This window comes from Chiloscyllium plagiosum, chromosome 18 (genome assembly GCF_004010195.1).
Source record: "Chiloscyllium plagiosum isolate BGI_BamShark_2017 chromosome 18, ASM401019v2, whole genome shotgun sequence".
Lineage (NCBI taxonomy): Eukaryota > Metazoa > Chordata > Chondrichthyes > Orectolobiformes > Hemiscylliidae > Chiloscyllium > Chiloscyllium plagiosum.
In genome coordinates this window covers 48936080-48962346 of record NC_057727.1, presented here as the reverse complement: position 1 = coordinate 48962346, position 26267 = coordinate 48936080, and the positions used below count along the sequence as shown (strand labels likewise).

The 26267-nt window shown below is 40.3% G+C and overlaps 1 protein-coding gene across 7 annotated transcripts in view; it reads left to right on the top strand.

Moving 5' to 3' along the window:
• The window catches only part of LOC122559093 (contactin-4-like), a 2522648-nt gene that overhangs the window by 1949847 nt on the left and 546534 nt on the right, over positions 1 to 26267 (top strand). For all 7 annotated transcript variants that reach the window (XM_043708367.1, XM_043708366.1, XM_043708371.1 and 4 more), the window contains one exon: positions 9969 to 10119. In XM_043708367.1, coding sequence (XP_043564302.1) covers positions 9969 to 10119 — 151 coding nt within the window. The remainder of the gene's footprint in view (positions 1 to 9968; positions 10120 to 26267) is intronic.

Here is a 26267-nt window from a genome sequence, read left to right as displayed (position 1 = left end):
AAAATATCAGTACTTTTAGAAAGATGAGGCTCCATCTATTGGTAGAAATCAGTCAGTGCCAGTATTAGCAAAACTCCCATGACGATTGGATTGGATGAATGTTTGGCATGGAGAGAAAGATGATCTTCATAGAGACTTCTTCAGTGTGAGAGTTCAGTATGGGAAAACCAAGAAACAAATTTGTGGTTGGGGACAGGGAAGATGAGGATGATTGAGTGTGCAGGGATGGTGGAATGGTGATTTTGTATGCAGGAATGAAGCGCATGGATGGAGGATGAGCAAGTTGAGACGGGAGCACAAAATTGGAAGAATGTGTGAGGGGTCAACAACAGAAAGTAGGCAAGCCAAAGACAAGGGCAGAATCTTTAGGCCTGCATATCGGCCACAGAAGAGAATGCTCATGACCAATAACATTAAAGTGAAATTGACAAATTTTAAACGAATATCTTGACATTATTTCATTCATGATGGTAAGGAAAAACAACATTAAGTGAATCCTATTAAGCAGGGACTTGCTGTAAAGTGAGGTAAAAGTGCTGAACTGTATCAGAGAAAGCTTGTTCGGCTGATTATGTTTAAACTTGATGTCAGTAGATTTTTTGCCAGGTGTAAGGAAAGGAGGATATGCAGTCGAGAGAGATATATGGAGTTAAGATACTCATCAACTTCAATCTTATTCAACAACTGAACATGCACTCAGGAGGTGAATAGCCTGCCCCAATTCCAATGTTGCTGCTATGAATATCCTTTTATCTTATTTTCTCTATGCAATAGACTCCAAGGTTAAATAAATCATATTTTGATGTAGACTTTTGTGTTTTATCATTTCATCTGCATCATAGATCATCTTCAGTTATTGCTCTTTAAAAACCCAGGTGTTTCACACATCCTGTCCAATTTACAAACCAACTTGAGAGCAGTCAATTGCATGAAAATCCTTAGGGAAGCCTGCACTGACATAAAACTGTTGTAGGTAAAAACAAGGACTGCAGATGCTGGAAACCAGAGTCTAGATTAGAGTGGTACTGGAAAAGTACAGCTGGTCTGGCAGCATCCAAGTAGCAGGAAAATCAATGTTTCAGGCAAAAGCCCTTCATCAGGAATAGAACTGTTGTAGACTCTCTCACTTCTGATCTACAACTTGTGGAAACAGATGCATCTCAATATTTACAGCAGTCACCTCTTGAATACAGGTGACCATAGGCCCAGCTATTCTGAAAACTATGTCGTCAATACAGCAGCATCGATTAGACTTGTGCAATGGAGCCATTTGGAAATCCCAAAACATTCAAGTCTGAGGTATCACGGCAACAGGTGATAACTAGCAGTCTCATGAACATTCTTAAACTTTATTTTCAAAGAAGTATTTCTAAACACAAGGAGAGGCTGTAAATGTTAAGTGTTGTCTGACAAAATCCTAGATGGGACCCATGGGATGTTGCAGCTTCAGGAACCTTCAAGCAGAAAGCCATTAGCATGTCAACAATTCTTATATTTTGCCTTTTCAGAAATATATATTAAATTTGTTCAAAACCAACAAAGTCTCGTCTATCTTATGTTAACAAATAAGGTGTACAGGCTGTTCTGCTATAACTTGCATTTTGTTAACGTGAATTTGCTGGAACACAATTGATGTATTACTGACTGTTTCTAAAACGCAAACTTTAAAGCGTATATTGGTTATAGCGTGATTCTGGCTCTATTAGTTTAAATGGCGCTGCTATTGCATGAGTTTCTTATAATGCAAGATTGCACAAGAATGGAACTAATGTGGTATAGCAGAACTGATATGAGTGAAATAAGGTATTGTAGGTATTAACCTGGTTTGGAGTGCGAGTGTGCTGTCTTAGTAACAATCGAAGAACCATCCACGAGTTACACCTGCATTGCAGGTAAAAGGGCTGCCTAAGTCTGAGTGCTAGAAGACAGTTTGCTAACAAACATCAAAAGCAAAGACGACAAGAGAGGCTCTCCCACACTAGCTGCTGCCAACCAACTACCATCAAAACAAAAACAGGACAAAAGGATTTTAAATCACTGCAAAGTCAAGAATTCCAAAATTGACTGCTCAATGTTCCGTTACCCGACCTTCTCTTGACTAACCATTGAGAGAGAGACTGATGAATATACTTTTGAACTTGTACCTTTTCAGGAGTCACTTCTTATTTCAAATCCATGTGTTGGTAGTTTGTAATATTATTTCTTTTCATGCTTAGTAACTGATAAACTCAGTTGTTTGTTAACTCAAGAAAGACTGGTGAAATTTGCTCCTTTTAAAGCCGAAATTTATTTGTTCTGGGAGAAAGGCATCAGCAAGGGAGAGATCCTTTTCAAACAAACCTTGTTGTGACCGAATTTTGTGTGGGGGTGGGGGAATATGCAAGTGAATAAAAAAGGGAGCCCATTTATCTCTCTCCACCCAGGAACTTAACAGTTTGAAATATCCATCTAGAAATGTTCTAACTTGCATGGAAAGAGATCGCAATGGGGAATTGCGCAGGAATTTGAAATTTCCAATTGACAATTCCAAGGCGGCTCCTTAAAGTAAGGGAATGGAATTCAAATGGTGCTAATTAATTTAAGCTTAACACTTTCCACTGGCAGTGACTGACTCCTCACTACTCCCCACCATGACACCAGGAAGATGATATACCATCCCTCAGACACGCCTGCCTGACCTAATCCCACGCAACCTCACCAAACACAGCACCATCCTCCAGACCCACTACACCCAACTTCTGTGCCTTCCATCCACTTGCTATTGTATATCCTCACCAAACTGGCATTCGAGCCCCTCTCCTACCTGCCACCTTAATCCTCCACACCCACACCCTCAACTTGCATAGCCACCCTCTTTCGAGGTCTGTCAAAGTGGCTGGTTGTGCTGCTTGATATTTAAATTACACAGCTCAACACGTCTTCTACTGCGAAAGAGGACATGGTTTTAACAAGGATCCTTTCTCTTGCTGGCTGCAGAGATTCTTGGACAGATCTGCTCTGTTTCGTATCAGGATGCTCCTGTCCATGAATTTTGCAAAGTCGAGGCTATGTAAAATTTATCACCCCATTGTTTTTGTCTGATCAACGTCAGAAAAAGGGTTTCAATCCCTGATCAGAATTTCTGGATCTATATTCTTTGACTAAAGTTCCATGAAATCATTTTCTGAAACTTTTTTTTTTAAATTCAATGACTTTTATAGAGGGAGAATAAATCTCATAAGATGTTGTCCATTGTGTAATTTGCTATCACTTAAGTATTGTTTCGCCTCCACATCAATTATGGTCATCTTCCAAGAGCACCTTCTTTATAAAAGTTTTAAAATCCAATTTTCCTTGGAAAGGAGAATGCTAATCATGCAGTGCATTTAGTATTTATTGGTGTTTCACAAGCTATCAAACAAATTTGCAGGAACTGAAATATGGGTAGATATCATTAGATGGTTCAAATTACAGCAATTACACCAAACGTTTTAACAGTTTTAGAAATTCATTCTCAAAAGTTGTTCCTGTGTTGGAAATTAACAATCTTTGTCAATAATAGATTACTTTATTCAGAGTGTTAATTGCAATAGTATGACCCTGAAAACCTCCCTATCAATTTTATTTATCAGTGAGCACCAGGAAATATTGTTAAAATGCTTCATGCAATATTTAAAATTTGAAGCAATTGCTGCCTATCAGGGTATGTTGTTTGTATACCAGACAGCTGGTAGTAGAAATTTGAGCTGGATGGAGAGATCTTGCTTAGCACCTTGGAGATCAAGATCTGCCGTAAAGAAATTTCAGGTAAATCTGTAAATAGGCGCAAGTCTCATCTGCTCAAGAGTCTGTCTCATTTACACATTGGGGTTCCAAACTAGCTATAGAGTCATAGAGATATACAGCACGGAAACAGACCCTTCGGTCCAAACTGTCCATGCCAACCAGATATCCCAACCTAATCTAGTCTCACCTGCCAGCACCTGGCCCATATCCCTCCAAACCCTTTCCTATTCATATATCCATCCAAATGCCTTTTAAATGTTGCAATTGTACCAGCCTCCACCACTTTTCCTCTGGCAGCTCATTCCATACATGTACCACCTTCTGCGTGAAAAAGTTGCCCCTCAGGTCTATTTTATATCTTTCCCCTCTCACCCTAAACCTATGCCCTCTAGTTCTGGACTCCCTTACCCCAAGGAAAAGACTTTGCCTATTTACACCATCTATGCCCCTCATAATTTTGTAAACCTCTATAAGGTCACCCCTCAGCCTCCCATTTGGATAATGTTTGGTATGAATGTTCATAGTGTGCTCCTACATGCATACCACACAAGTTGTAACAGGCAGTGTGATTCAACCAATAGTTTTTGAATAGACAATTGTTGGCTGGTGCAGAAATGGGATCTGTTTGCCCGCAATTAATTTGTTGGATCAGAAGTAGCAGGAATGTTTTGCTTACTCTATGAAAACTGCATGTTCATTGTCTGGTTCCTTCTTGATGCAGGTTCACACTCTGCCACCAAATCGGTTTAACCTTGGAGGAAGATGAAATTACCTGATGCTTTGAAAGATTGTCAGTTGCAAATACGTGCTGACATATAGCTTTTAATTCCCATTCACTGATTTGGAAAGATTTTTTCATTCAACAGCTGTACTCTATTCTAACAAATGTATCGAATTGAATGCAGAAGAAAATCTGTGTTAAGTGCAATAAATACATAAACTGTTTAAAATACTGCACACCCCACTCCCAACAACCAAAAGACTTTATTGACTCTATTGGAGATATGAAACTGAAAGGACAAAACAGTTTCTGCAGAGAGTGTTTTCTTACAGATTTCTGTTGTATAAAGGCCATAAAGGAGCATGTCTAAAGCAATGTCATGATAGACATAGTGTTTTGTAGGGTGGCAAGGGCTAAGTACAACACTGACCTAAATAAGACTTCACTGGCAATATTATCTGACTTCCACGTGAAATAGTGCTTACTGTATGGATCAAAATGTTACATTCCACTATACACTGTAGGATGGTTGCAAACTAGTAAATCCCTATGAATCACGTCCAGGTCTAGTTTATCTACTAAAAAGCCAGTATAATATGTACTCTTTATGTTGGAATACCAGAAGTAATATTCAATGGAACAGATTAATTATAGAATCCCTACAGTGTGGAAACAGGCCATTTGGCCCAACAAGTCAACAATGACCCTCCAAAGAGTCACCCACCCAGACCCATTCCCTATTACTCGACATTTAGTGCGTTGCTGGGAAAGCACAGCAGGTCAGGCAGCATCCAAGGAACTGGAGAGTTGATGTTTCGGGCATAAGCCCTTCATCAGGAATGGGGGTCTTATGCCCAAAATGCAAATTCTCCTGCTCCTCGAATGCTGCCTGACCTGCTGTGATTTTCCAGCAACACACTCACGACTCTGATCTCCAGTCCTCACTTTCTCCTACTCTACATTTACCCCTGGCTAATGCACCTAACCAAAACATCCCTGAACACTACGGGCAATTTAGCATGGCTAGTTCACCTAACCTGCATATCTTTGGGTTGTGGGAGGAAACCAGAGCACCCGGAGGAAACTCACGCAGACACGGGGAGAATGTGCAAACTCCTCATATACAAAGTCACCCGAGGCTGGAATCAAACCCGGGTCCCTGGTGCTGTGGGACAGCAGTGCTAACCACTGAGTTACTGTGCTGCCCAAATGACCCAGACTTATGAAAACCTGTGAAGGTAAAATGAAAAACTTCAAAAAAAAGTGTTCTTTCACAATAATATTCAGCTACTGTTTCATATGATCGAGTGACCATTGACTTATCAGTATCAATAGGAAGTTAAACTATGGATACCATTGGACTGACAGATACTGAGCAGATTACAAGCAAAGGAACGAGGTGATGAGCTCAGATACAGAGCTGAAACAAAGAGAGGAACACAATGTTTTATTTTAAAGAAACAGCAGCAAATCACTAATCAGGAAGGGAACAAAAACAGAATTTGCTGGAAAATTTCAGCAGGTCTGACGGCATCTGCAAAGAGAAATCAAAGTCAACATTTCAGGTCTGGTGACCCTTCCTCAGAACTGATGGTAGTGAGGAAAGTGTTAGTTTATTTGCAGAAGGTAGGGTGGCCGGAGGGGTTAAGGAGTAAATGATAGGTGGGAATAGAGCCCAAAGAGAGAGAAGGACAGTTGGACAGACAAGGGAGTGTATAATGATCTGGCTGGGAGAGTGAATGGCTGTTCATGGAAACAGTTAGTAGCTAACAATGGGAATCCTTACCCTCTGCCCGCACCCTATCTTCTGCATAAAAAGTGACATCATTCTCGCTACCTCTGAGGAAGGGTTAACTCTGATTTCTCTTCATAGATGCTGTAGGACCTGCTGAGTTTTTCCAGCAATTTCTGTTTTTGTTTCTGATTTACAGCATCTCTAGCTCTTTCGGTTTTTTACTGTCAGATAGGGGTCAGCTTTTCCGTTTTGGCAACATGGGTTCTCAGAGGCCATGTAGAAACTGGGATAAAAGACAGCTAAAACTTTTAAAGCTAGGTGTTTGCAAGGAATGGCAAAACTGAGAGCTGGACTGGGTTATTGGTTGGTATGGTGAAAAGGAAGATGGTCAAACTATGCCAACAGGACTAATCTGACTTGAGGGAAGGAGTGTTTATAGAAGTGTGGCTTCTAATGATAATTATTCCTCTGAAAATTTTAGGTTAAAGTTGTTATTATCTGATAGAAGTTGTGCCCCTACCTCATGTGGAAGTTGCCTTTTTGAGTGTACCTTGCCTGTTATTTCAAATGTATTTTGGGTCATTTCTGATCATATATTAATATAAGAACTAGAAAAAGTGGAATCTTGTTGGTAATTTCTGCAATTGATATTTGGGGTTCATTCAGTTAATATCATTTCTTTGATGGGAATGATAGTAAAGCACGTGAGCTGGCAAATAGGTGCATGGTGAACAGAGAAGGCAATGTCTGTGTATTAAAATTCTGTTGATCAGACAACTAAAATCGTAAACTACATTAGATGATGAATGATATGTGCACATCAATGTAGTCAGAACTCATGGTTCTAACAACGTCTAAATGGATATTAAAACTGCCTGCATGTTTTGATAAAGGCAATATTGAGACTTTAGTCAGAACAATTATTCAGCCATATTTGTAAATTATCAAATAAGTTGGTGTTAAGAATCCATTACATAATTTTGGAAGTTCAGTCTCTGTGACCTGCAGGGGAGGGAAAGTGGGCAAAGAAGGAAAGAATAACAGAACAATGTATTCAAGAAGGGATAGTCAGAAAAGATGGCTGTGTGAAGGGGACAGGCAAGTGAAAGAAGACAAGGGAAATGGAGCAGTTGGAAGCATGAAAATTGGAGTACTAAAAGACAAGGTGGAAAAAGGAAAATGAACATCAGTAGGGGGTAAGGTAAGCCAAGTCCAGAATGTTCATTAGGGAGAGGCAGAGGGGCTACAGAAAAGAAAATCATTTGGTTTGGGAAGCTTAGGGTGCTAATTCAGAATGACTGAATTCTCCAAATATTTCTCTGTCCATGTCTCTTCCAACATTCCAAAATATGTGTTTTTTTTTAATCTGGTTAACGAATGGGATGAACATTCGTACCAATATTACATAAAAGGCTTTGGGTGGCAGTACATTACAAAAAATATTCTAAAACATATCCAATTAGAGCTCAATTTCTGTGCTGTTGTTGTTGCCCAGAAACTGATGGAAAAATAATAGATATTTCACAATACCCACCATGATTTCTGCACTCAAATCAATATCTGGCAAAAATATTATTAAGGTCAAATGCAGCACTTTATGCCAATTATCTTTTCTTGATTCACTTTGGGGCCATGGATATTGTTGGCCAGTCCGGCATTTTATTGTCCATCCCTAGTCATCCTGAGAAGGTGGTGGTGAACTACCTCTTGAATCACTGCAGTTCATGTACTGTCAGTACACCCACAATACCCTAAAGGAGGGAACTCTCATCAAAACCAAAAAGAACCTCCCCATTTTGTATCACAAAATTATTTGCTTTGTGCCATTCATACAAATGACACTCAGTACAAGTTTTTTGGGGTTGTTGACTAATGTCACTTGGATTCTGTATTTGATATGACTTTACATTCAGTCTTAAATTTCTAAAAAGGAAACCACGAAAGATAATTGGCAGGTAGTAAATTGTATGAACTTGTTTTAACTTATTGCCTGTTATCACTGCATTTGGCACAAAATGTGTCTCTCGAGCAGTATCTGGATGTATGACTTTGTGATCTATGTAGAAAATCTTAAAGCCTGTTGTTGTGATTAGTTTTTTTTCCCCGATTCTTTGTGATCTTACATGTGAAACATTGAGAGTTTCAGTACTGAAAATAAGACCACAAAACCATAAGACATAGCAGAAATTAAGCCATTCAGCCGTTTGAATGTGCTCTGCTATTGAATCATGGCTGAGAAGTTTCTCAACCCCATGCTCCTATTTTCTCTCCAAAATCTTTGATACTCAAAAGCTTATCTATTTTGGTCTTAAATATATTCAATGACTTGACCACCGCAGTCTTCTGTGGCAATGAATTCCATTGATTCACCACTTTCTGGCTGAAGAAGTTTCTCCTTATCTCTGATTCCTTTACTCGAAGCCTATGCCCTCGGGTCCTAGTCTCTCCTACCAATGGAAACATCTTCCTAACACCAACTCTGTCCAGGTCATTCAGTATTTTGTCTGTTTCAAGTAGATTCCTCCTTCATCCTTCTAAACTCCATCAAGCACAAACCCAGAGTCCTCAAATGTTCCTCATATGTTAAGCTTTTCATTCCTTGGACCATTTCTCATGAACTTCCTCTGACCACCTTCCAAGGTCAGTACGTCTTTCCTGAGATATGGGACCCACAATACTCCAAATGTGGTCTGACCTTCTAAGGCTCTGGCTTTATAAATCCTCAGAAGTATATCCCTGCTTTTATATTCAAGTCTGCTCAAAATAAATGCCATGATTGCATTTGCCTTCCGAATTACTGACTCAATCTGCAAGTTTACCTTGAGAGAATCCTGGACTAGTACTCCCAAGTCTCTTCGCATCTCAAACTTCTGAATTTTCTCCCCATTTAGAAAATAGCCCATACCTCTATGTTTCCTCCCAAAGTGCACGACTTCACACTTTCCCACGTTGTACTCCATCTGTCACTTTTGCCCATTCTCCTGACCTTTCACAATCCTTCTGTAGCCTCCTCATCTCCACAATGCTACCTATCCCTCTACCTATCTTTGCCAGAATGCCCTCAGTTCCTTCATCTTAGATTGTTAATGTGTAAGGTGTGATCCCAACACGGAGCCTTGCAGAACACCACATGTGGTTCCATCCTGAGAAGTTACTATCTCTCCAATCTCATTTTCCAGTAGCCTAATGTCCACTTTTGCCTCTATTTTGCTGTTTATGTATCTAAAGAAACTCTTACAGTCTTCCTTTATATCACTGGCTCGCATACCCTTATATTTAATCTTCTCCCTTTTTTTTGTCCTCTGTTGGTCTTTATAATCTTCCCAATCCTCTGATTTTCCACTCCCCTTTGCCACATTTTATTCTTTTGCTTTTATGCTCTCCCTGACATTCCTATCTTGGTTGCCATGGTTGCCTCATCCTCCCTGTACCATGCTTCTTTTTCCTCGGAATAAATCTCTGCTGTGTCTCCGAAATTACTCCCAGAAACTTCCACTATTGCTGTTACTATCTTGGACATTGTACCCTTGTGATACCTCTGTTAATAAATTATTGGACAAATTTTATAAAGCAACAATATAATTTCTGTTTGGAACAATTATATTAAACAGAATGTCTAAAACCTGGTATTTCCAACGTATATCCAGATGAATCAGTCAAGGTACCTTAAAACTAAGAGCACTTGAAGTCTGAATATGAGTGGTATTTATTTTCTGTGCTGCATAATTATTATTTTTTCCTTCCTAGCGTCAGCTCCTGATTTTTCAATGATCCCCTTGAAGAAATTAATACCTGTGCGCGTAGGTGGTGAGGTCATCATTGAATGTAAACCAAAAGCTTCCCCAAGAGCAATGTTGTCATGGATGAAAGGAAATGAGATTCTGCAAGAAAGTGAAAGGTAATTTCTTCAATGAAGTATGTCTAACAATTCTAATAGAAGCTCGAACTGTGGAAATCTTCAAAGCAGTGCATTTTGATGTTCGGCCTTTTTTTGTACTTTTCTTTGGATAAACTTCTTAACATGATTAATAGCTTGTAACAAAATACCACAAAGACAGTATTACTGACAAATCCATTGATAAAGAAGTTAGCATACCACTTCACATCATCACACAATCTGATGTCTGTATTGTAAATGATTCGATATTAATGTCTGCACACTGAAATTAAACTGATGAACTTGCAGCAAAAAATTACCTCCCCTATGCATTTATCATGATTTTCAAATGATTGTATGGAACCTGTAATTGTGTAAGGTATTTCTTTGTGTTTGCAGAACAATAAATTGTAGAATATGAATGGTAGGTTCAGAGAACAGGTAAAGGTTAAATTGATTTTTATTTGCTTGGGATTTTGCACACAGATGTTGCCAGCACTGCCTTCTGTAGCACAAGCTTTTGTGATCTATTTTCCCCATTGGCTCCATTACATTTTGGCAGGGAGTCCCCTGTGAGATGCAAGATAGAAGGAAGACAAGATGATAATAAAACAGTGAGCTCATGATTGATTTAAGCTGTCATAAAATCATATAGTGTGGATGCAAAATTGCTTTTCGGCTGCAAATGGATGATTAAGTATACTTTACCTTGTAATTAAAGAGCAAGTGAGGATTAAGGAGTGGAAAATGGAGAAAAAAAGTGGTATTGTTTCTTAAGAGCGATTAATTAAAGTGGATAGAATTTGAATAGAAACGGGAAGGGAAGTTTGCTTCCCCTATTGCATTTTTTTTTATTATTTCACTGTCGATGTTTCATTTTACTTTTGAATTTCTTTTAGAATTCAGTTTTGCATATAATGCTAAAATCAGCAAATTACTGGGACTTCAAAAATCACATCACATGAGTCAAGATAAACATATCTATACACTATAAATTTATCATTTTTTTGTTGAGCAAATTATTTCATATCACTTATGGTCCACAAATCACTAAAGTAATGGTTATGTGCAATTAAAATCACTCTTCCACAGTGAAGTGAACATAATTCATGTGTTAAGAAAAATTAAGAAATAAATCCAGGAACTGAGTACATGAGAAATAAGACTGCTGCTGAATTCTTATTTGTCTTAGTCAGAATTGGCAGGACACCAGGTGGCTCAGATGTTGCAACACCTGACCTGAGCAGAATGTTGGGAGTCCTACCTCCAAGGCTGCTTGTCAGTCAAGCTCAATTGGCTCTAGCGGGCAAGTTGTACCCCTTTGCACCTGCACCTCTGCATGTAGCATCAAGTGGAACAGAGTTGGAACATATCAGCAAAAAGGAAAAGAAATTGATAGTTCAATTTGCCCCACAAAAAAAATCTCCCTCTTGTGGTAGAGCACCATAGTATTGCATTGAGAGAATTCAATAAACCATGCTGTTCCGTTATCTGCCATGAATAGAAGATGCAAAAGAAAAGGGTTGAGTGTAAGAAAATCACCCTTTTCTTTCATGGCCAACTGCATTTTCTTGTTAAGCTAGACAGATAAAAAGCAAGCTCAAATGTTGAAATGTGGCTTGTCAGATGAATACAAAGAATTTTGGAGAAAACAAGAATTTAATTTTTCAAGGAAGAAGAATGAATTATTTTCCTTTCATAAATGCAATATGTTTTCACCTGCATATCTACCACTAATATTATAAATATTACATTGTTAAGCACTTAATTTTTTTTGGTTCTGGTAAGCAAATGAATCCAGTGTTGAAAAGGCATATGAATTGATTACTATTTGTCATGAAGTAGCCTGCAATTAGATTTTCATTTCCACGTCAATATAAGACTATAGTTATGTGAAAATGCATTTGATTAGTAGCATCATCTAATATTAACCAAAATTTGATGTTTTTCATTGTACAATAATTTTTGCAATATTCTAATTTATTGGAAATTTCAAACTTATTAAACCACCTGATCTATGCAAATAAGTGAAGTTTAATAAAATAGAGAAGGAAATGCTCAGAGTTTGTGTTGCAGCGAAGAAAATGCCTAAAGGTGACCATTCATTAGTTTTATGGCTATAGAAAGCAGAATTTGACATGTTTTCAAAGAAATAAAAACAGAATTTACTGGAGAAACTCAGCAGGTCTGGCAGCATCTGTGATAAGAAAACAAAGGTAACAGCTCAAGTGCGGTGTCTCTTCAGAACTATTAGCAGCGAGGAAAAAGTTGGTAATAATGCTGAAGACAAAGTGATGGAGGTGTGGTGGATCAAACAGAAGAGAGGTGAGTGGATAGTTAAGAAAAAGAAGCAAGCATATGTAAGGTATAGACAGGATAAATCAAGTGAGTCCTTAGAAAAGTATACTCCTACTGCCTTTATACTAAAGAGGAAAATCAGGAGGGCAAAAAGGTGATATGAAATGACTTTGGCTATTTAAGGAGAATTAAGGAGAATTCAAAGGGTTTTTACAAACACATTAAGGACAAAAGGATAACTAGGGAGAGAATAGAGCCCCTCAAAGATCAGCAAGGTGGCCTTTGTGTGGAGCTGCAGAAAATAGGAGAGATACTAAACAAGTATTTTGCATCTGTATTTACTGTGGAAAAGGATATGGAAGATATAGAATATAGGGAAATAGATGGTGACACCTTGCAAAATGTACATATTACCAAGGAGGAAGTGCTGGATGTCTTGAAACACAAGCGTGGATAATTCCCCAGGAACTGATCAGGTGTACCTTAGAACTCTGTGGGAAGCTAGAGAAGTGATTGCTGGGCCTCTTGCTGAGATATTTGTATCAATAGTCACAGGTGAGGTGCCGGAAGACTGGAGGTTGGCTAACATGGTGCCACTCTTTAAAAAGGGTAGTAAGGACAAGCCAGGGAACTATAGGCCAGTGAGCCTGATGTCGGTGGTGGGCAAGTTGTTGGAGGGAATCCTGAGGGACAGGATGTCCATGTATTTGGAAAGACAAGGACTGATTAGGAATAGTCAACATGGCTTTGTGCGTGGGAAATCATGTCTCACAAACTTGATCGAGTTTTTTGAAGAAGTAACAAAGAGGATTGATGAGGGCAGAGCAGTAGATGTGATCTATATGGACTTCAGTAAGGCATTCGACAAGGTTCCCCATGGGAGACTGGTAAGCAAGGTTAAGTCTCACGGAATAAAGGGAGAACTAGCCATTTGGATACAGAACTGGCTCAAAGGTAGAAGACAGAGGGAGGTGGTGGAGGGTTGTTTTTCAGACTGGAGGCCTGTGACCAGTGGAGTGCCATGAGGATTGGTGCTGGATCCTCTACTTTTTGTCATTTTACATAAATGATTTTGATGCAGATGACACCAAAATTGGTGGTGCAGTGGACAGCGAAGAGGGTTACCTCAGATTACAACAGGATCTTGACCAGATGGGCCAATGGGCCGAGAAGTGGCAGATGGCTGTTGAAATATTGCATGCAATTCTGGTCTCCTTCCTATCGGAAGATGTTGTGAAACTCGAAAGGGTTCAAAAAAAATTTACAAGGATGTTGCCAGGGTTGAAGGATTTGAGCTATAGGGAGAGGCTGAACAGGCTGGGGCTGTTTTCCCTGGAGCGTCGGAAGCTGAGTGACCTTATAGAGGTTTACAAAATTATGAGGGGCATGGATAGGATAAATAGACAAATTCTTTTCCCTGGGGTCAGGGAGTCCAGAACTAGAGGGCACAGGTTTAGGGTGAGAGGGGAAAGATATAAAAGAGAACCTACGGGGCAACTTGTTCACACATGTTTGGAATGAGCTGCCAGAGGATGTGGTGGAGGCTGGTACAATTGCAACATTTAAAAGACATCTGGATGGATATATGAATAGACAGGATTTGGTGGGATATGGGCTGCGTGCTGGCAGGTGGGACGCACCTCCCAACTCATCCCTGGCTGTCACCCTACTCAGCTGGCACCTTAACTTGGCACCCAATTACTTACATGGCACCCTGGCATTGGGTTGGGATATCTAGTCGGCATGGATGGGTTGGACCGAAGGGTCTGTTTCCATGCTGTACATCTCTATGATTTTGAGTTTGTGAGAAAGAAAGACATGAAAAGGGGTCAGTAGACAGCAGGACAGAAGAAAAGCTGAATAAGTGATAACAATAGCTTAGAGTAGAAGAAACAGGATGGGCTTTATTGAATGCAATCCATAACATGTAATAATGGGTCTTGGGATGCATAGAAGTGGGTAATGTGCTAAAAGCATCCCATGTCATTAACAGGGTTGGGTAAAAACAGTGAAGGATAAAATCAGGTTCCAAAGTGGAACTGGATGTTGAATCCTCGAGGCTGCAGTGTCCCCAAGTGAATAACGAGATGCTGTTCTTTGAGGTGAGGCTCATTGGAACATTGCAGCAGGCCTGTGATATTGGTGTGGGAACACGGTTGTTGAAGTAACAGGCAAGTTGAAGCTTGGGGTCATTTTTGCAGACAAAATATTAGGTGTTCTGCAAAGTAGTCACCCAGTGTGCATTTCCTCTCCCCAGTATAGTGGAGACCACATTGTGAACAGTGAATACGGTAAACTGAATGGAATAGAGTAAAATCACCTGGAGGTTATGCTTGGGGCCTTGACTACAGAGGAATGTGGAAGAAAACAGGCAGATTTTACACTTTCTGTAATTTCATGGGAAGGTGCCATGGGGAGGGGCATAGTGAGGAGATGTTGGGTATGGAGGAGCAATATGTCCCAGAGTAAAACTCCGAAGTAAATTCTTGTTAGAATAGATCTTACCATGATTAATATCAATATTCCTTCTGTATGTATGTCAGCCAGTGTTTTCATGTAGAGTAAAGTAGGAGAGTTTCCACTGACCAGGCAGGCATTTTGAGAGCACAGAAGGGAATTGCATGCAGAGACCAGACAGAATCCCCACAAAAGCACACTGTAAGGAATTGAAATCTCCTCTGCAATTTTTGGACTGCACCTGGAACCCATTTAAAGTCTCCATAACGTTGAAGAGGGTTCCAATAAAATAGAAGAGTTACTCAGGAAATGGTAGAGTAATAAATTCATAGTCAAAACTTTTGATAACTATTAGACAAACCCCTTACTTAACATTCTCAACTTCCAGACCCCTTACAACTCCCTTGGACTTGACACTACCCACACCTCACGTGTGCCCAACACCACTCACCCCAGGACCTGAAGCATCCAATCCTCAGTGCCAAACCCACCCTGGTCCACACTAGAATATCTGCTGTACCAGACTGCAATCCTCCACCATCCCTGCTGTCAGATTTGTGACCCAACACCATGACTGCTAGACCAGGCCAACCATTCCTCTCTAGCTACTGGATCAATGTCGACACCCCCCACCCCAATCTGACCCAACACTCCCATGCCAAAACTGAATCTTCCAGACGTGACACCAAACCTTCCCACAAACTGCTGGATCCAAATTCTCCAGTTCACCTGCACTAAACACTTATCTTGCCATCTTGCATTCTGGCACCCTACCCACATGGCACCCTACAATCAGCTCTCCCAACTCATCCCTGGCTGTCACCCTACTCAGCTGGCACCTTAACTTGGCACCCAATTACTTACATGGCACCCTGGCATTTGGCACTTATTTAGCTGTCATCCTAGTTCCCTAGCCATCAACGACCCAGCCTCTCAGCACCCTAACATTGTGGCGAAAGTGAATACTGCAGATGCTAGCGATTAGAGTCAAAAAAGTGTGATGCTTGACAAGCACAGCAGGTCAGGCAGCATCCAAGGAGCAGGAAGATCAACATTTCGGACAAAAGCCTGATGAAGAACTTTTTCCTGAAATATCGATTTTCCTGCTCCTTGGATGCTGCCTGATCTGCTGTGCTTTTCCAGCATCACATTCTTCACCCTAACATTGACAGCTTCTGGTAAAGGGCAGGTACAATGTGACGGTCAGGACCTTTGATTCTCAAAATACAGCAGCTGTCTGCTGTGAAAGATGGTGGGGGTGGGAACTGGTTTGCCTTCTGACAGGATCGACTGGGCTCGACTGAATTGATTGGGCTTGTACTCAAAGGAATTTAGAAAAATGATGGGGGAAACAAAATCCTGCCTGGACTGGACTGGACAGGCTAGACGTGAGAAGAATGTTCCCGATATTGAGGAAGTCCAGGACTTGGGGTCTCACAGTCTAAGAGTAAGGAGTAAGCCATTCTGGGCTGAGGGGAGAGAGAATTTCTTCACTCAGTTGTCAACCTGTGGAATTCTCTCCCACAGGAAGCTGTTGGGACCAGTTTGTTAGATATATTCAAGAGGGAATTGGATGTGACCCTTGTGGCTAAAGGGATCAAGGGGTATGGAGAGAAAGTGGGAATGGGATTCTGAAATTGAATAATCAGCCAGGATAGTGATGAATGGTGGCGCAGACTCAAAGGGCTGAATGGCCTACTCTTGCACCTTTTTTTTTTAAAAATGCTCCTATGACAGGTCTTCACAACATAAGAACTATCAGAATGGAAGTTCCTCATTTTGGAGGGAGACCTGAGCAAGATGGTTTCTCAAATGACAATCTGTGTGAGATTGCCACTCCCCCAGAAGATTTACCCCAAAATGTTTCACCACATGTAACAAAGATAATTAAAGACAGAAACTTTTCAGATTGCCAACATATTCAAGAGAGAAAATGTTACATGTTTCTCAAAATGTAGGTTTAAAACTATTGTTTGATGTTATCATTTGTTGTCAGAGCAGGTTTTAATTTACAAATAATTTGGGAGTAGTTTGTTTTCTTGACATGATTATTCACCAACATCTTTTAATTGCTGGGTTATTCCTGATGCTAGTTTTGAATGTCACGTGAAGTTATATCTGATTTATACACTTGAGTAATTACTGTGTGAGTTGCATGTTATTTTTCCCCAAGGCAAAGGTAATTTATCAAAGATTATCGAGGTATTCTGACATTGAGCTTGCTGTTTGATTTAACACAGACTCGGAAATGGAAATAGAAGTGTGGTAAATTCCCCTTACACAGACCACAGGAGGACTTGGGTCTGCAGGTTAATTTTGTGTTTATTCAAGCAACCTCAATCTTCGACTGACTAAACAGAATTCTGTCTGATACACATGGAAAATCACAAACCTTTATGCACAGGTTGTTTGCATTTCATTCTTGTACAATAAACAGAAATATTCCATCCAAGGACTTTGTCTCATCCAATCTGCAGGAATCAGTTTATACTCTATGTTTTGCTTCCAAGGATGACAAGACTTGAATGTGTGAAAGGTTCAATTCCAGTCATTTCTGCTAATGTGAACCCTTAGGGTGTTCAAGGTTCATGCCTAAATGCTGAAATGTCCCTTACGATACAAGCTTGTAACTTGTCAGCTTACTCCTGTTGCTACTCCCTTTTATTGAGTCCTATTCAATTCCCATTAAACAGTACTCCGAACAAAATCACTGAAGCAGCCTGTTGACATAACTTTCCATTGAGTAAAATAATGACTAAAGATGTTTCTGAGCATTAAATCAGAAACTGGTAACAAAATTTCAATCATGATACTTGTCAATTGGATTTATTCTGTTTTATATCTATGACCCCTTTGGCTGATTTAATTTGCCAGTGGAGAAGGAGCAGTGTTGGATGAGTAATCCATCTTCATACCCAAGACCTTGTCATGTGTGAACTAAAAAAAAGAGTAAGAGATGCGTTCTTATCTGGTCAGGAAAAAAAAACTGGTGTTTTCCACGACTCCCTAAAGAATTTTCAAAAATAAGTTAATCTTCAAAGTTTGTGCGAAGATTTGTAGCTCGGGTGCTCGTTGCTGTGGTTCTGTTCGCCGAGCTGGAAGTTTTTGTTGCAAACATTACCCAATATACCAACCACTACTGCGGACAGCTGAAACTGACAACCGGAAGCGGCAGGGACAGACCACTATAAACACCGGAGGAAACATCAAAGAAGCGCTTCGCAGGAGGCTCCCAAGCACTGATGATGTCGCCTAGCCAGGGGACAAAACGTTTGCAACAAAAACTTGCAGCTTGGCGAACAGAACCACAACAATAAGTTAATCTAATTATTTGGTAATGCAGAATGTGACTTTGGCTGAAAAAAAAAGACACATTGTGTCAAACCTTTTTATGTAGAAATCATCAGGACAATTCACAAAGAAAGCCAACATCAAGGGGAACCCACACTTAACTCGGTCAGTTTGAGGGTATTTTTTTCTTCTTTTTCCCCACACTACCGCCTAACTGCGGTAGTGCTTATTTTTCCCCAGCACTTGTGGTGTGTGTGTGTGTGTAGGTGTGTGACACACAAGGTGCACAAATCTTTATTCAATTTCCACCACCAGGAAGAAAGGAAACACCCGAGTGGCCAGTGACAAGCACTGCCCTTCACATCAAAGGGCAGTGCTGTGTGATCAAAACAGTGAAGGGGAGGGTAGGGACTAAATCAAAATAGAGTTGGAGGGAGTTTGAGGGTATTAATTGATCAAGGTTTGATAATAATTGGACAAAGGGATGCCCTGAGAAATGAATGAGAGAATGAACATTACCTGTTTTGTTACATTGAAATGGGCATTATGTATACACATGTCCTTTCGGTGTGCAAAGAGTAGGTCATTGTGTCTTCAAAGATGTGGCCACCAGTATGTATAAGTTTACCTTTCTGAAAGTCCAACATGCTGCTCTGAGTGCCACAGCTTTGAAAGCACTCCACGATTGTAGGCAAAACTAAGGTAAAATGTCCATCTCTCGCTGAAAGAATCAGAACAGTAGTAGTTTTGCTCACTTGGAGAGCAAATTCTTGAAATCTCCTACTCAACTACCAATGCCATCCAATAATGGCCACAACGTAATTACAGTGTAGAAACAGGCCCTTCAGCCCTACAAGTCCACACCAACCCTCCGAAGAGTATCCCATCCAAACCCATTCCCTTTACTCTACATTTACCCCTAAATGCCACATCGCTGAACACTATGCAATTTAGAGCTGAAAATGTGTTGCTGCAACTATGCAATATAGCATGGCCAATTCACCTAATCTGCGCATCTTTGGATTGTGGGAGGAAACCCACACAGACATGGGGAGAATGTGCAAACTCCACACAGACAATTGCCAGAGCCTGGAATCGAACCGGAGTCTCTGGTGCTGTGAGGTAGCAGTGCTAACCACTGAACCACCCCGTAATCTTATCTGCGGTTTGTGATGAATTCAGAAATTAATCTACATATCTTATACCTTTCATCTGTTTGGACTCTCTCTTGTTTCTTCTCTATGTATATGGGCTGTGATACTATTTCTTTCTGATGATGTTTAGTAATTAGCAAACTCTTTTCCAGCAACACATTTTCAGCTCGAATTAGCAAACTCAGTCTTGCAATTAATTTAAGAAAGCCTGCTTAAGTTGTCTCTTTTTAAAACATGTTTATTTGGGTCTGGGAGGAAGTTATCCTCAAGTTAACTATGCTGCCACCAACTGAAGGGGCAGGGTAATGAAGATGGGGAGCCTGTTCATTTCTCCTCAACCTGGAGGTAAACAATTTGGGGTATTCTGTCTGGAACAGGAACAAATTGGTGAGTCATAACAGTTGTGATGGAAAGTGAAGAGAATTACATAGATTGCACACTTGAGATTTTGGGCAACTTTTTCCACCAACTCCCATTACATCATTTGTGAGGTCCTTACACAGTGCAATCATAGGTATGCACCAGACAGATGGCCCTGCAGTATGATGAATCCCAGGCATGAAGCAAGATTTTCAAACTGTTTTTCAACAGAGTTTTTTCTGATGCAGCAAGTTATGATCTGCAATGCATTAACTGAAATAAGATTCCAAGACAACTTTCAGAAAGCAATTGGGTATGTATGGAGGAGAAAAAATGTTTGCAGAGGTCTGGGAGATGTGTAGGAGAGTCGTGCTAATTGGATAGCTATTTCAAAGAACCTGCACATGCACCAGAGTGTTGAATTGCTCCTATGTCTGTGTCTGCAGCGACTCATCTGTAAAGGATGGCAGCTGCTCGATAGAATCAGAGAGGAATATGCATAATTGTCATTGTTGTTGGTAGCAGAAGTAATACCCTGATGGTACGTTGTAGAATCCATAATTTGTTTCTGGTTTTCTCCTTTAAGAAACTTATCACTTTATGCGCCTGTGTGTGTGCACTGCTCTTGCTGACTAGAGTCAATTCATAGATCCCTGCTTTTGAATGTTTAAATCTGAACAGAATTTCCAGTCCTTTGATTTGCTGTTGGGAATAAAATCCCCAGGAAAAATATTTGAAAGCAGGAATAGGGGTAAACAAGCAGGCTCCAAGATTCCCACAGCTTCATCATGTTCACAACAATAAAAAAAAAGTCTCCTACTTTCAAATGTCAGCCCATGTAGACCAGAAAGCATGGCAGCAATATGTGTTTGATATGGTACTCAGACTTTAATATGAGAGCAGTCTAGAAAACTGTACACAATCTGAGTCTTGCTGAAAAACATTAATGTGGACTGGACATTTACCATCCACTACCCACTGCAGTCCTGTTCCTGAACTCTGTTGTTGTCAAAAGTAACCAAAGCTGTGCATTTTGAATGGCAATGTCTGATTTTGAGAGAATTGCCATTCATTGTATACAGCCAACATGAATTAATGCCAGTATCGTGAATGATGTGCCAGAGGTAGCCTTGTGTCAGAGTGACATTGAGGGAAAGATGGAGGGTGAAAAACGGAGGGAGACAGAGAGGGACAACAACTGGTAAAGTGGATTGGAAGGAAAGACTGCCAACAGTTTTAGCAGATACTGTACTACTCAGGGCTCCAGCAATAAGCAAACAAAGAGAAAGTCACTCTGTTGTTATGTAATCAGTGACAGTGTCAATGCCATTCTTGCTCGGCGAGGCATAGCAGAAATTACTGAAACCTCTGTGCACATGTTATTAAAGCCTTTAACTCTCGTTTCAGCCTCAAGTTAAACCCCATTCTAGACCAGTTAAAGTTTAATTGGCACAACCAAGATCCAGGGAAGACATTGATTACTCGATAAATAATTTAAACCACATTGCTGATTGCCAGTAGGGGACCTTGAAAGATAATTAATTACAGAATGAAGCTCTCAGACTTTGAAAGTTTAAAGAGGACCTGATGTTGCCTCAAGCTGTGCAGTTTGCCAGACAGGTTGAATTTTGCACGGAGAATAGCCTTCTAATCTGAGGGTGCAGAGAATTCCCCTGGGCCTCAATCTACTGATTCTAACTTGGTTGGTCAGAGGATTAACTAGAAAGAAAGAACCTTTGCTTCTTGTCTATGTGATGGTGGGAAGCTCCCTATTAGTGCCAGTCCTTCCACAATGCTGAGAGCCATGCCTGCCATGGGATAGCATGATGATTTCTGGTGACTTACTGAAACAGCTATTAAGATGTCACTGAAATTTAAAAACAGATGACTTTAATCTTCAATGACTGAGAAGGAGATGTTACTGAGGACCAAGATACGTTTTTTTCCTTGAAAGACATGATACGTTGCAAATAAGTTTCTGTCACAGTTAATGGCAAGAAATTTAGTATAAGGATATATTCATTCTTTTATATTCAACACCATGGCTGAAGCCTTTATTATTTTTTTCCAACTAGCTTCCATTAAATTTCATTGTACAGGAGGAACCACAATAAGACCACATGGTCAAATGGAAGCTATGTTTTATGACATAAGAAAGATTATGGAGGATAGCATAAAAGGGTCTCAATCAGTTCTTTCAGACACAGTTGCATGTATGGTTTTGAGCCTCCATTGTTTACCACCTGCAGCAAAGAGTCAAGTTGACTCATCACCCAATGCAATCCAGCACGATTCCTTGGACAGCAGGAGATTATTTGAAACCTTTCACTTTCCTTTGAAGAAAGACAAGGAGAAGCACAAACTCGATGATGCACCGAGGATGATAAATAGCATAAGGAGGAGTCTGAGCCCTTTGTTTTCTAAAGAAAAAAACAATGGAAAAACTAAGTTACTGCCACAAGTACAGAAGAACTGTTGGACGAAGCAGTAATTTGTCTGCTCGTACCACTGAGCTCACTGATGTACAAAAGGCCTGACATGCAGCCAACAGAAGGCTGTCCAGGTGACAAGGGACCTTTAACTTCAAGCTAGATAAAGACTAGATTGAATACTGAGAAACTATTGATCTACAAAAAAAAAACAAAAACAGCTAGATTCAGAAATAGAGTCCCATCAGCTAGCTCTGGAAGCAGTACATTAAATATCAGTAGGCTGGTAGCTGCCCAAACGACTGAGCTTCTAGAGTGGAGTACTTTAGGAAAGCTTAATGATAAGCATTAAAATGAACCTGAACACCTCAATGTGAAACAAGGGAAGGAAAACAGAAATGACCTAAAGCCTAAATATTGACAAACACAATCTCATCTCAGAAATGGGAAAAGGAAAGATTAAATAGGATTTTCACCAGTGCTGCACAGAGACAGCCAGTGTTCTTACTAAACTAGTGCAAGAAATGGATGTATTGATGGAGGAACAGATATTTTTGTCACTGAAGTATTCAAAGCTTAAAGATCATGTGAACCATCAGCTGAGGAGACGATTCGGTCACAATCAATGAGGGCTGATTATACATTTGAAAAGAAACTCTTGAGAGGGAAAGATAAATCTTAATTTAACTTGGTAGTTGACTATCATGGAAAGCAAGCCTTTGTTCATGATACAGATCACTTGCAGGATGGTGAAATTCTTTTGGAGAGGCTTAGAAATACATGCAAAAGCCACAGTGCAAGCTAACTCCTCAACAGCTAGCCAATCCAAACATTTCACTGAGTTTAAGAGAAGTGGACAGGTGAATTAGGAATATCCAGCTACTATCCAATATGCCATCAAGCCTGTGTTGGAACTTCTAAGATCTTGGTTCAAAAGTTTATTTCCTTTGGGAAATGTTGCACTTGTAGTTGTGTTCCAGAGATTTTTTTTTGCAGAGGAGCAGACTTGTACTGAAAGAAGTGTGCAATAAACCACTAACTAAAGACATTGAAGTTTCTACTGTCGGAATAATTGAGAAGTCCTCATTCCCCTGTTTGCAGAATTATCTTCAGGTTGCTCTTCTTTCTTCCTTTTATCCAGTAAATCTATTCCTGTATCAAGTGTGCCACAAACAAATGGAGGAAGGAGAATCTCAGTTTGTGTCCTTCCTGTTCATGGGGTTGCAATAGTTCAAGTACTGGACAATTACCTCTTCAAATTGCTCTTCCTTGATTGGTTTTGGTACTGCTGTACAGTCTGGGGACCAGCGGTCAGGAACATTTGCCAACCTTCTCAAATAATGTGATTGCCTCCTAACATGATGTAAAAGGAAGAATTTGCATTTTGTAAGGCTCCCAGCAGACTGGGATATCTAGAAATCACATGGCGAGAGAGCAAACTAGTGTTTCGAGTTTCGATGACTTTTCATCAGAGCTGGATCGAAACTTTAGTTTGCTGTCTCTCCATGGATTCTGTGTGACCTGCTGTGATTTCTGACATTGTTTGTTTTCAGTAAAAATTCCAGCTTCTGCAGTAATTTGCTCCAATGCTGGGATATCTGTTGGAAAGTAATAAACTGAGTGAAAAAGACTTAAGTGGGGCGAGGGGACCCGAGGGTAGGTAAAGAGGCAAAAGAAAGGCTAAGTATTATGGTTAAAATGAGTGTAGTAAAAGAGTTTGGAGGAGATGTTAATGATCAGTGAACCACACCTTTACTCCCAGAATAGTTGCTGAACATGTGCAAAGGGAGCGATGTCATTGAGACTTCAGAGCACTTGGGACTGTACAGTTCCAGTAAGATGTCCTCAATTAATTTTCCCTGTGTCTCCTTATATTCAATAAAGCCGGTTAATATCCACTCACCTGAATGTCAACCTGAGTTGTGGCACTAACCCCCAAATCAAAGTCTCTAAATTAAGGAATGTCACAAGGAAAATTTAGCTAATTGGATCCAGGATTGGCTGAGTGGCAGGAAGTAGAGGATAATGGCCAATGGGTGTTCTTGTGACAGGAAGACTGTGTCCAGTAGGGTTCTGCAGGGATCACTGTTGGGGCCCTTGCTGTTTCTGGTTTATTGAAATGATTTAGAGGTGAATATAGGAGGGTTGAACAGTAAGTTTGTGGATGATACGAAAATTGGTGGAGATGGTAGATAATGAGGAGGATAGCTTTAGATTACAGAAGAAAATAGACAGACTGGTCAGAGTCGAGTATGGTGCTGGAAAAGCACAGCAGGTCAGGCAGTACCCGAGGACCTGGAGAGTCGATGTTTTGGGCAAAAGCCCTTCATCAGGCTGGTCAGAGCTGATCAGTGGCGAATGAAATTCAATCCTGGTAAGTATAAGGTGATGTACTTGGGCAGGACAGATAAAGGCAAAGGAATACATGATGAATGACAGGATCCTTTGAAGCACAGAGGGTCAGAGGGCCAAATAAATATACTGGTCAAGAAGACACATGTGATACTTGCCTTTATTAGCTGAGGCAGAGAGTATAAGAACAAAGAGAACTATGATGTGCCTTTCTGGAATCCTCATTATATGTGATTGCACTGGAGGTTTACTGTGATGTTGGAGTCAATAAAGAGTGGAGCTGTAAAATGCACAGCAGGTCAAGCAGTATCAGAGAAGCAGATTTGATGTTTCAGATCAGAGCCTTTCATCAGGACTGCAACGTTGCCTGGTCTGGAGAGTTTCAGTTCGGAAAGAAATTAAATAGACTCGTTGTTTTCCTTGGAGCAAAGGATACTGGGACTGGGGAAGAGGCGGAGAGGGAACAGAGGGGCAGAGACAGGGTAGGCAGAAAGGAACCTTTCCCCTTGGTGGATGATTCAATGACCAGAGAGCATCGATTTAAGGTGATGGGCTGAATGTCTGGAGGGGATGGAAGGAAAAATCTTTTCACTCAGAGGGCAGTGGAAATCTGCAACTCACTGCCTATAATGATAGTAACGACAGGAACTCTCAGAAACTTTAAGAAATATTTACATGTGCACTTGTGATGCTCAGGCTTAGAAAGCTATGGACCAAGTACTGGAAAACAGGATAAGATTAGCTATGTACTTGTTCTTGACTAGCACAGTCTCAGCGGGTTGAATGGCCTTTATCTGTGCTCGACCTTTATGACTGACACTAACTTTTTTCAGGTAACATTTAATTGCGGTGCTGCGACATTACTTTCATTTTATGTAGTCCCTTGATGACGTTATCCGTTTTGCAATCCGTTGGAAAACAATCTGGAATCCTCAGGAGATTGATATTAAAATAAACACTTCACTTGAAGGCTGGAGTGTTGTTCAAGTTTTAAAGCATCTCTTTGCATTTTTGCAGTATCTATTTGTGTTGCTTTGATCCTGCCAGGCAAAAGTACTGTTCACGCAGGTTTTAATTAATCCAGAGTTATCAACTTCATTTAATTGCAATTCCAGTCATAGGACAAGGCAGCAGACATTCATTTCTAGACTGTTAAATCGGATGTAATTTTAGTAAAATGCTGCCTAAATATCCACAACTCCCAAATTTGAATAATGCTTAAATCAAGCCTCCAGCTGCCAGTTATGGATCTGTTACCATATTTAGCAGGCTCAGATTTATTTTAAAATCTGTGGATTCAACATGTATCCCTCTAAAGATCAACAGCAGCTGGTCAAATGCACATCTATATGTTTGACAAAACAAGATTCCTTCTACACTTGACTACACTTCAAGCTTTCCTTATAGTCCATCTTTCGCCTTTGGGTTAATTCTTTCTTCACTGCTCATATAGTCAGAGTCCTGCAGCGTGGAAACAAGGCCTTTAGCCCAAACTGGTCCATGTTGACCAAATAGTCCGTCCACGCTAAACCTATTTCCTTGCATTTGGCCCGTATCCTTCTGAACCTTTCCTATCCATGGATTTGTCCAAATGCCCTTTAAGTGTTGTTAATGTACCTGCTTTAACCACTTCTGCTGGCAGCTCATTTCATGTGCGGACCATCTCTGTGTAAAAAAAATGTTGCCCTTCAGGTTCCCTTTTATTCTTTCCCCTCTAACCTTAAACTGTGTCCTTTTGTCCTTGATTCCCCAACCCTGGGTAAAAGACAGTGCATTCACCCTGTTCATACCTCATGATCTTATACACATCTAAACGATTCCCTCCTCA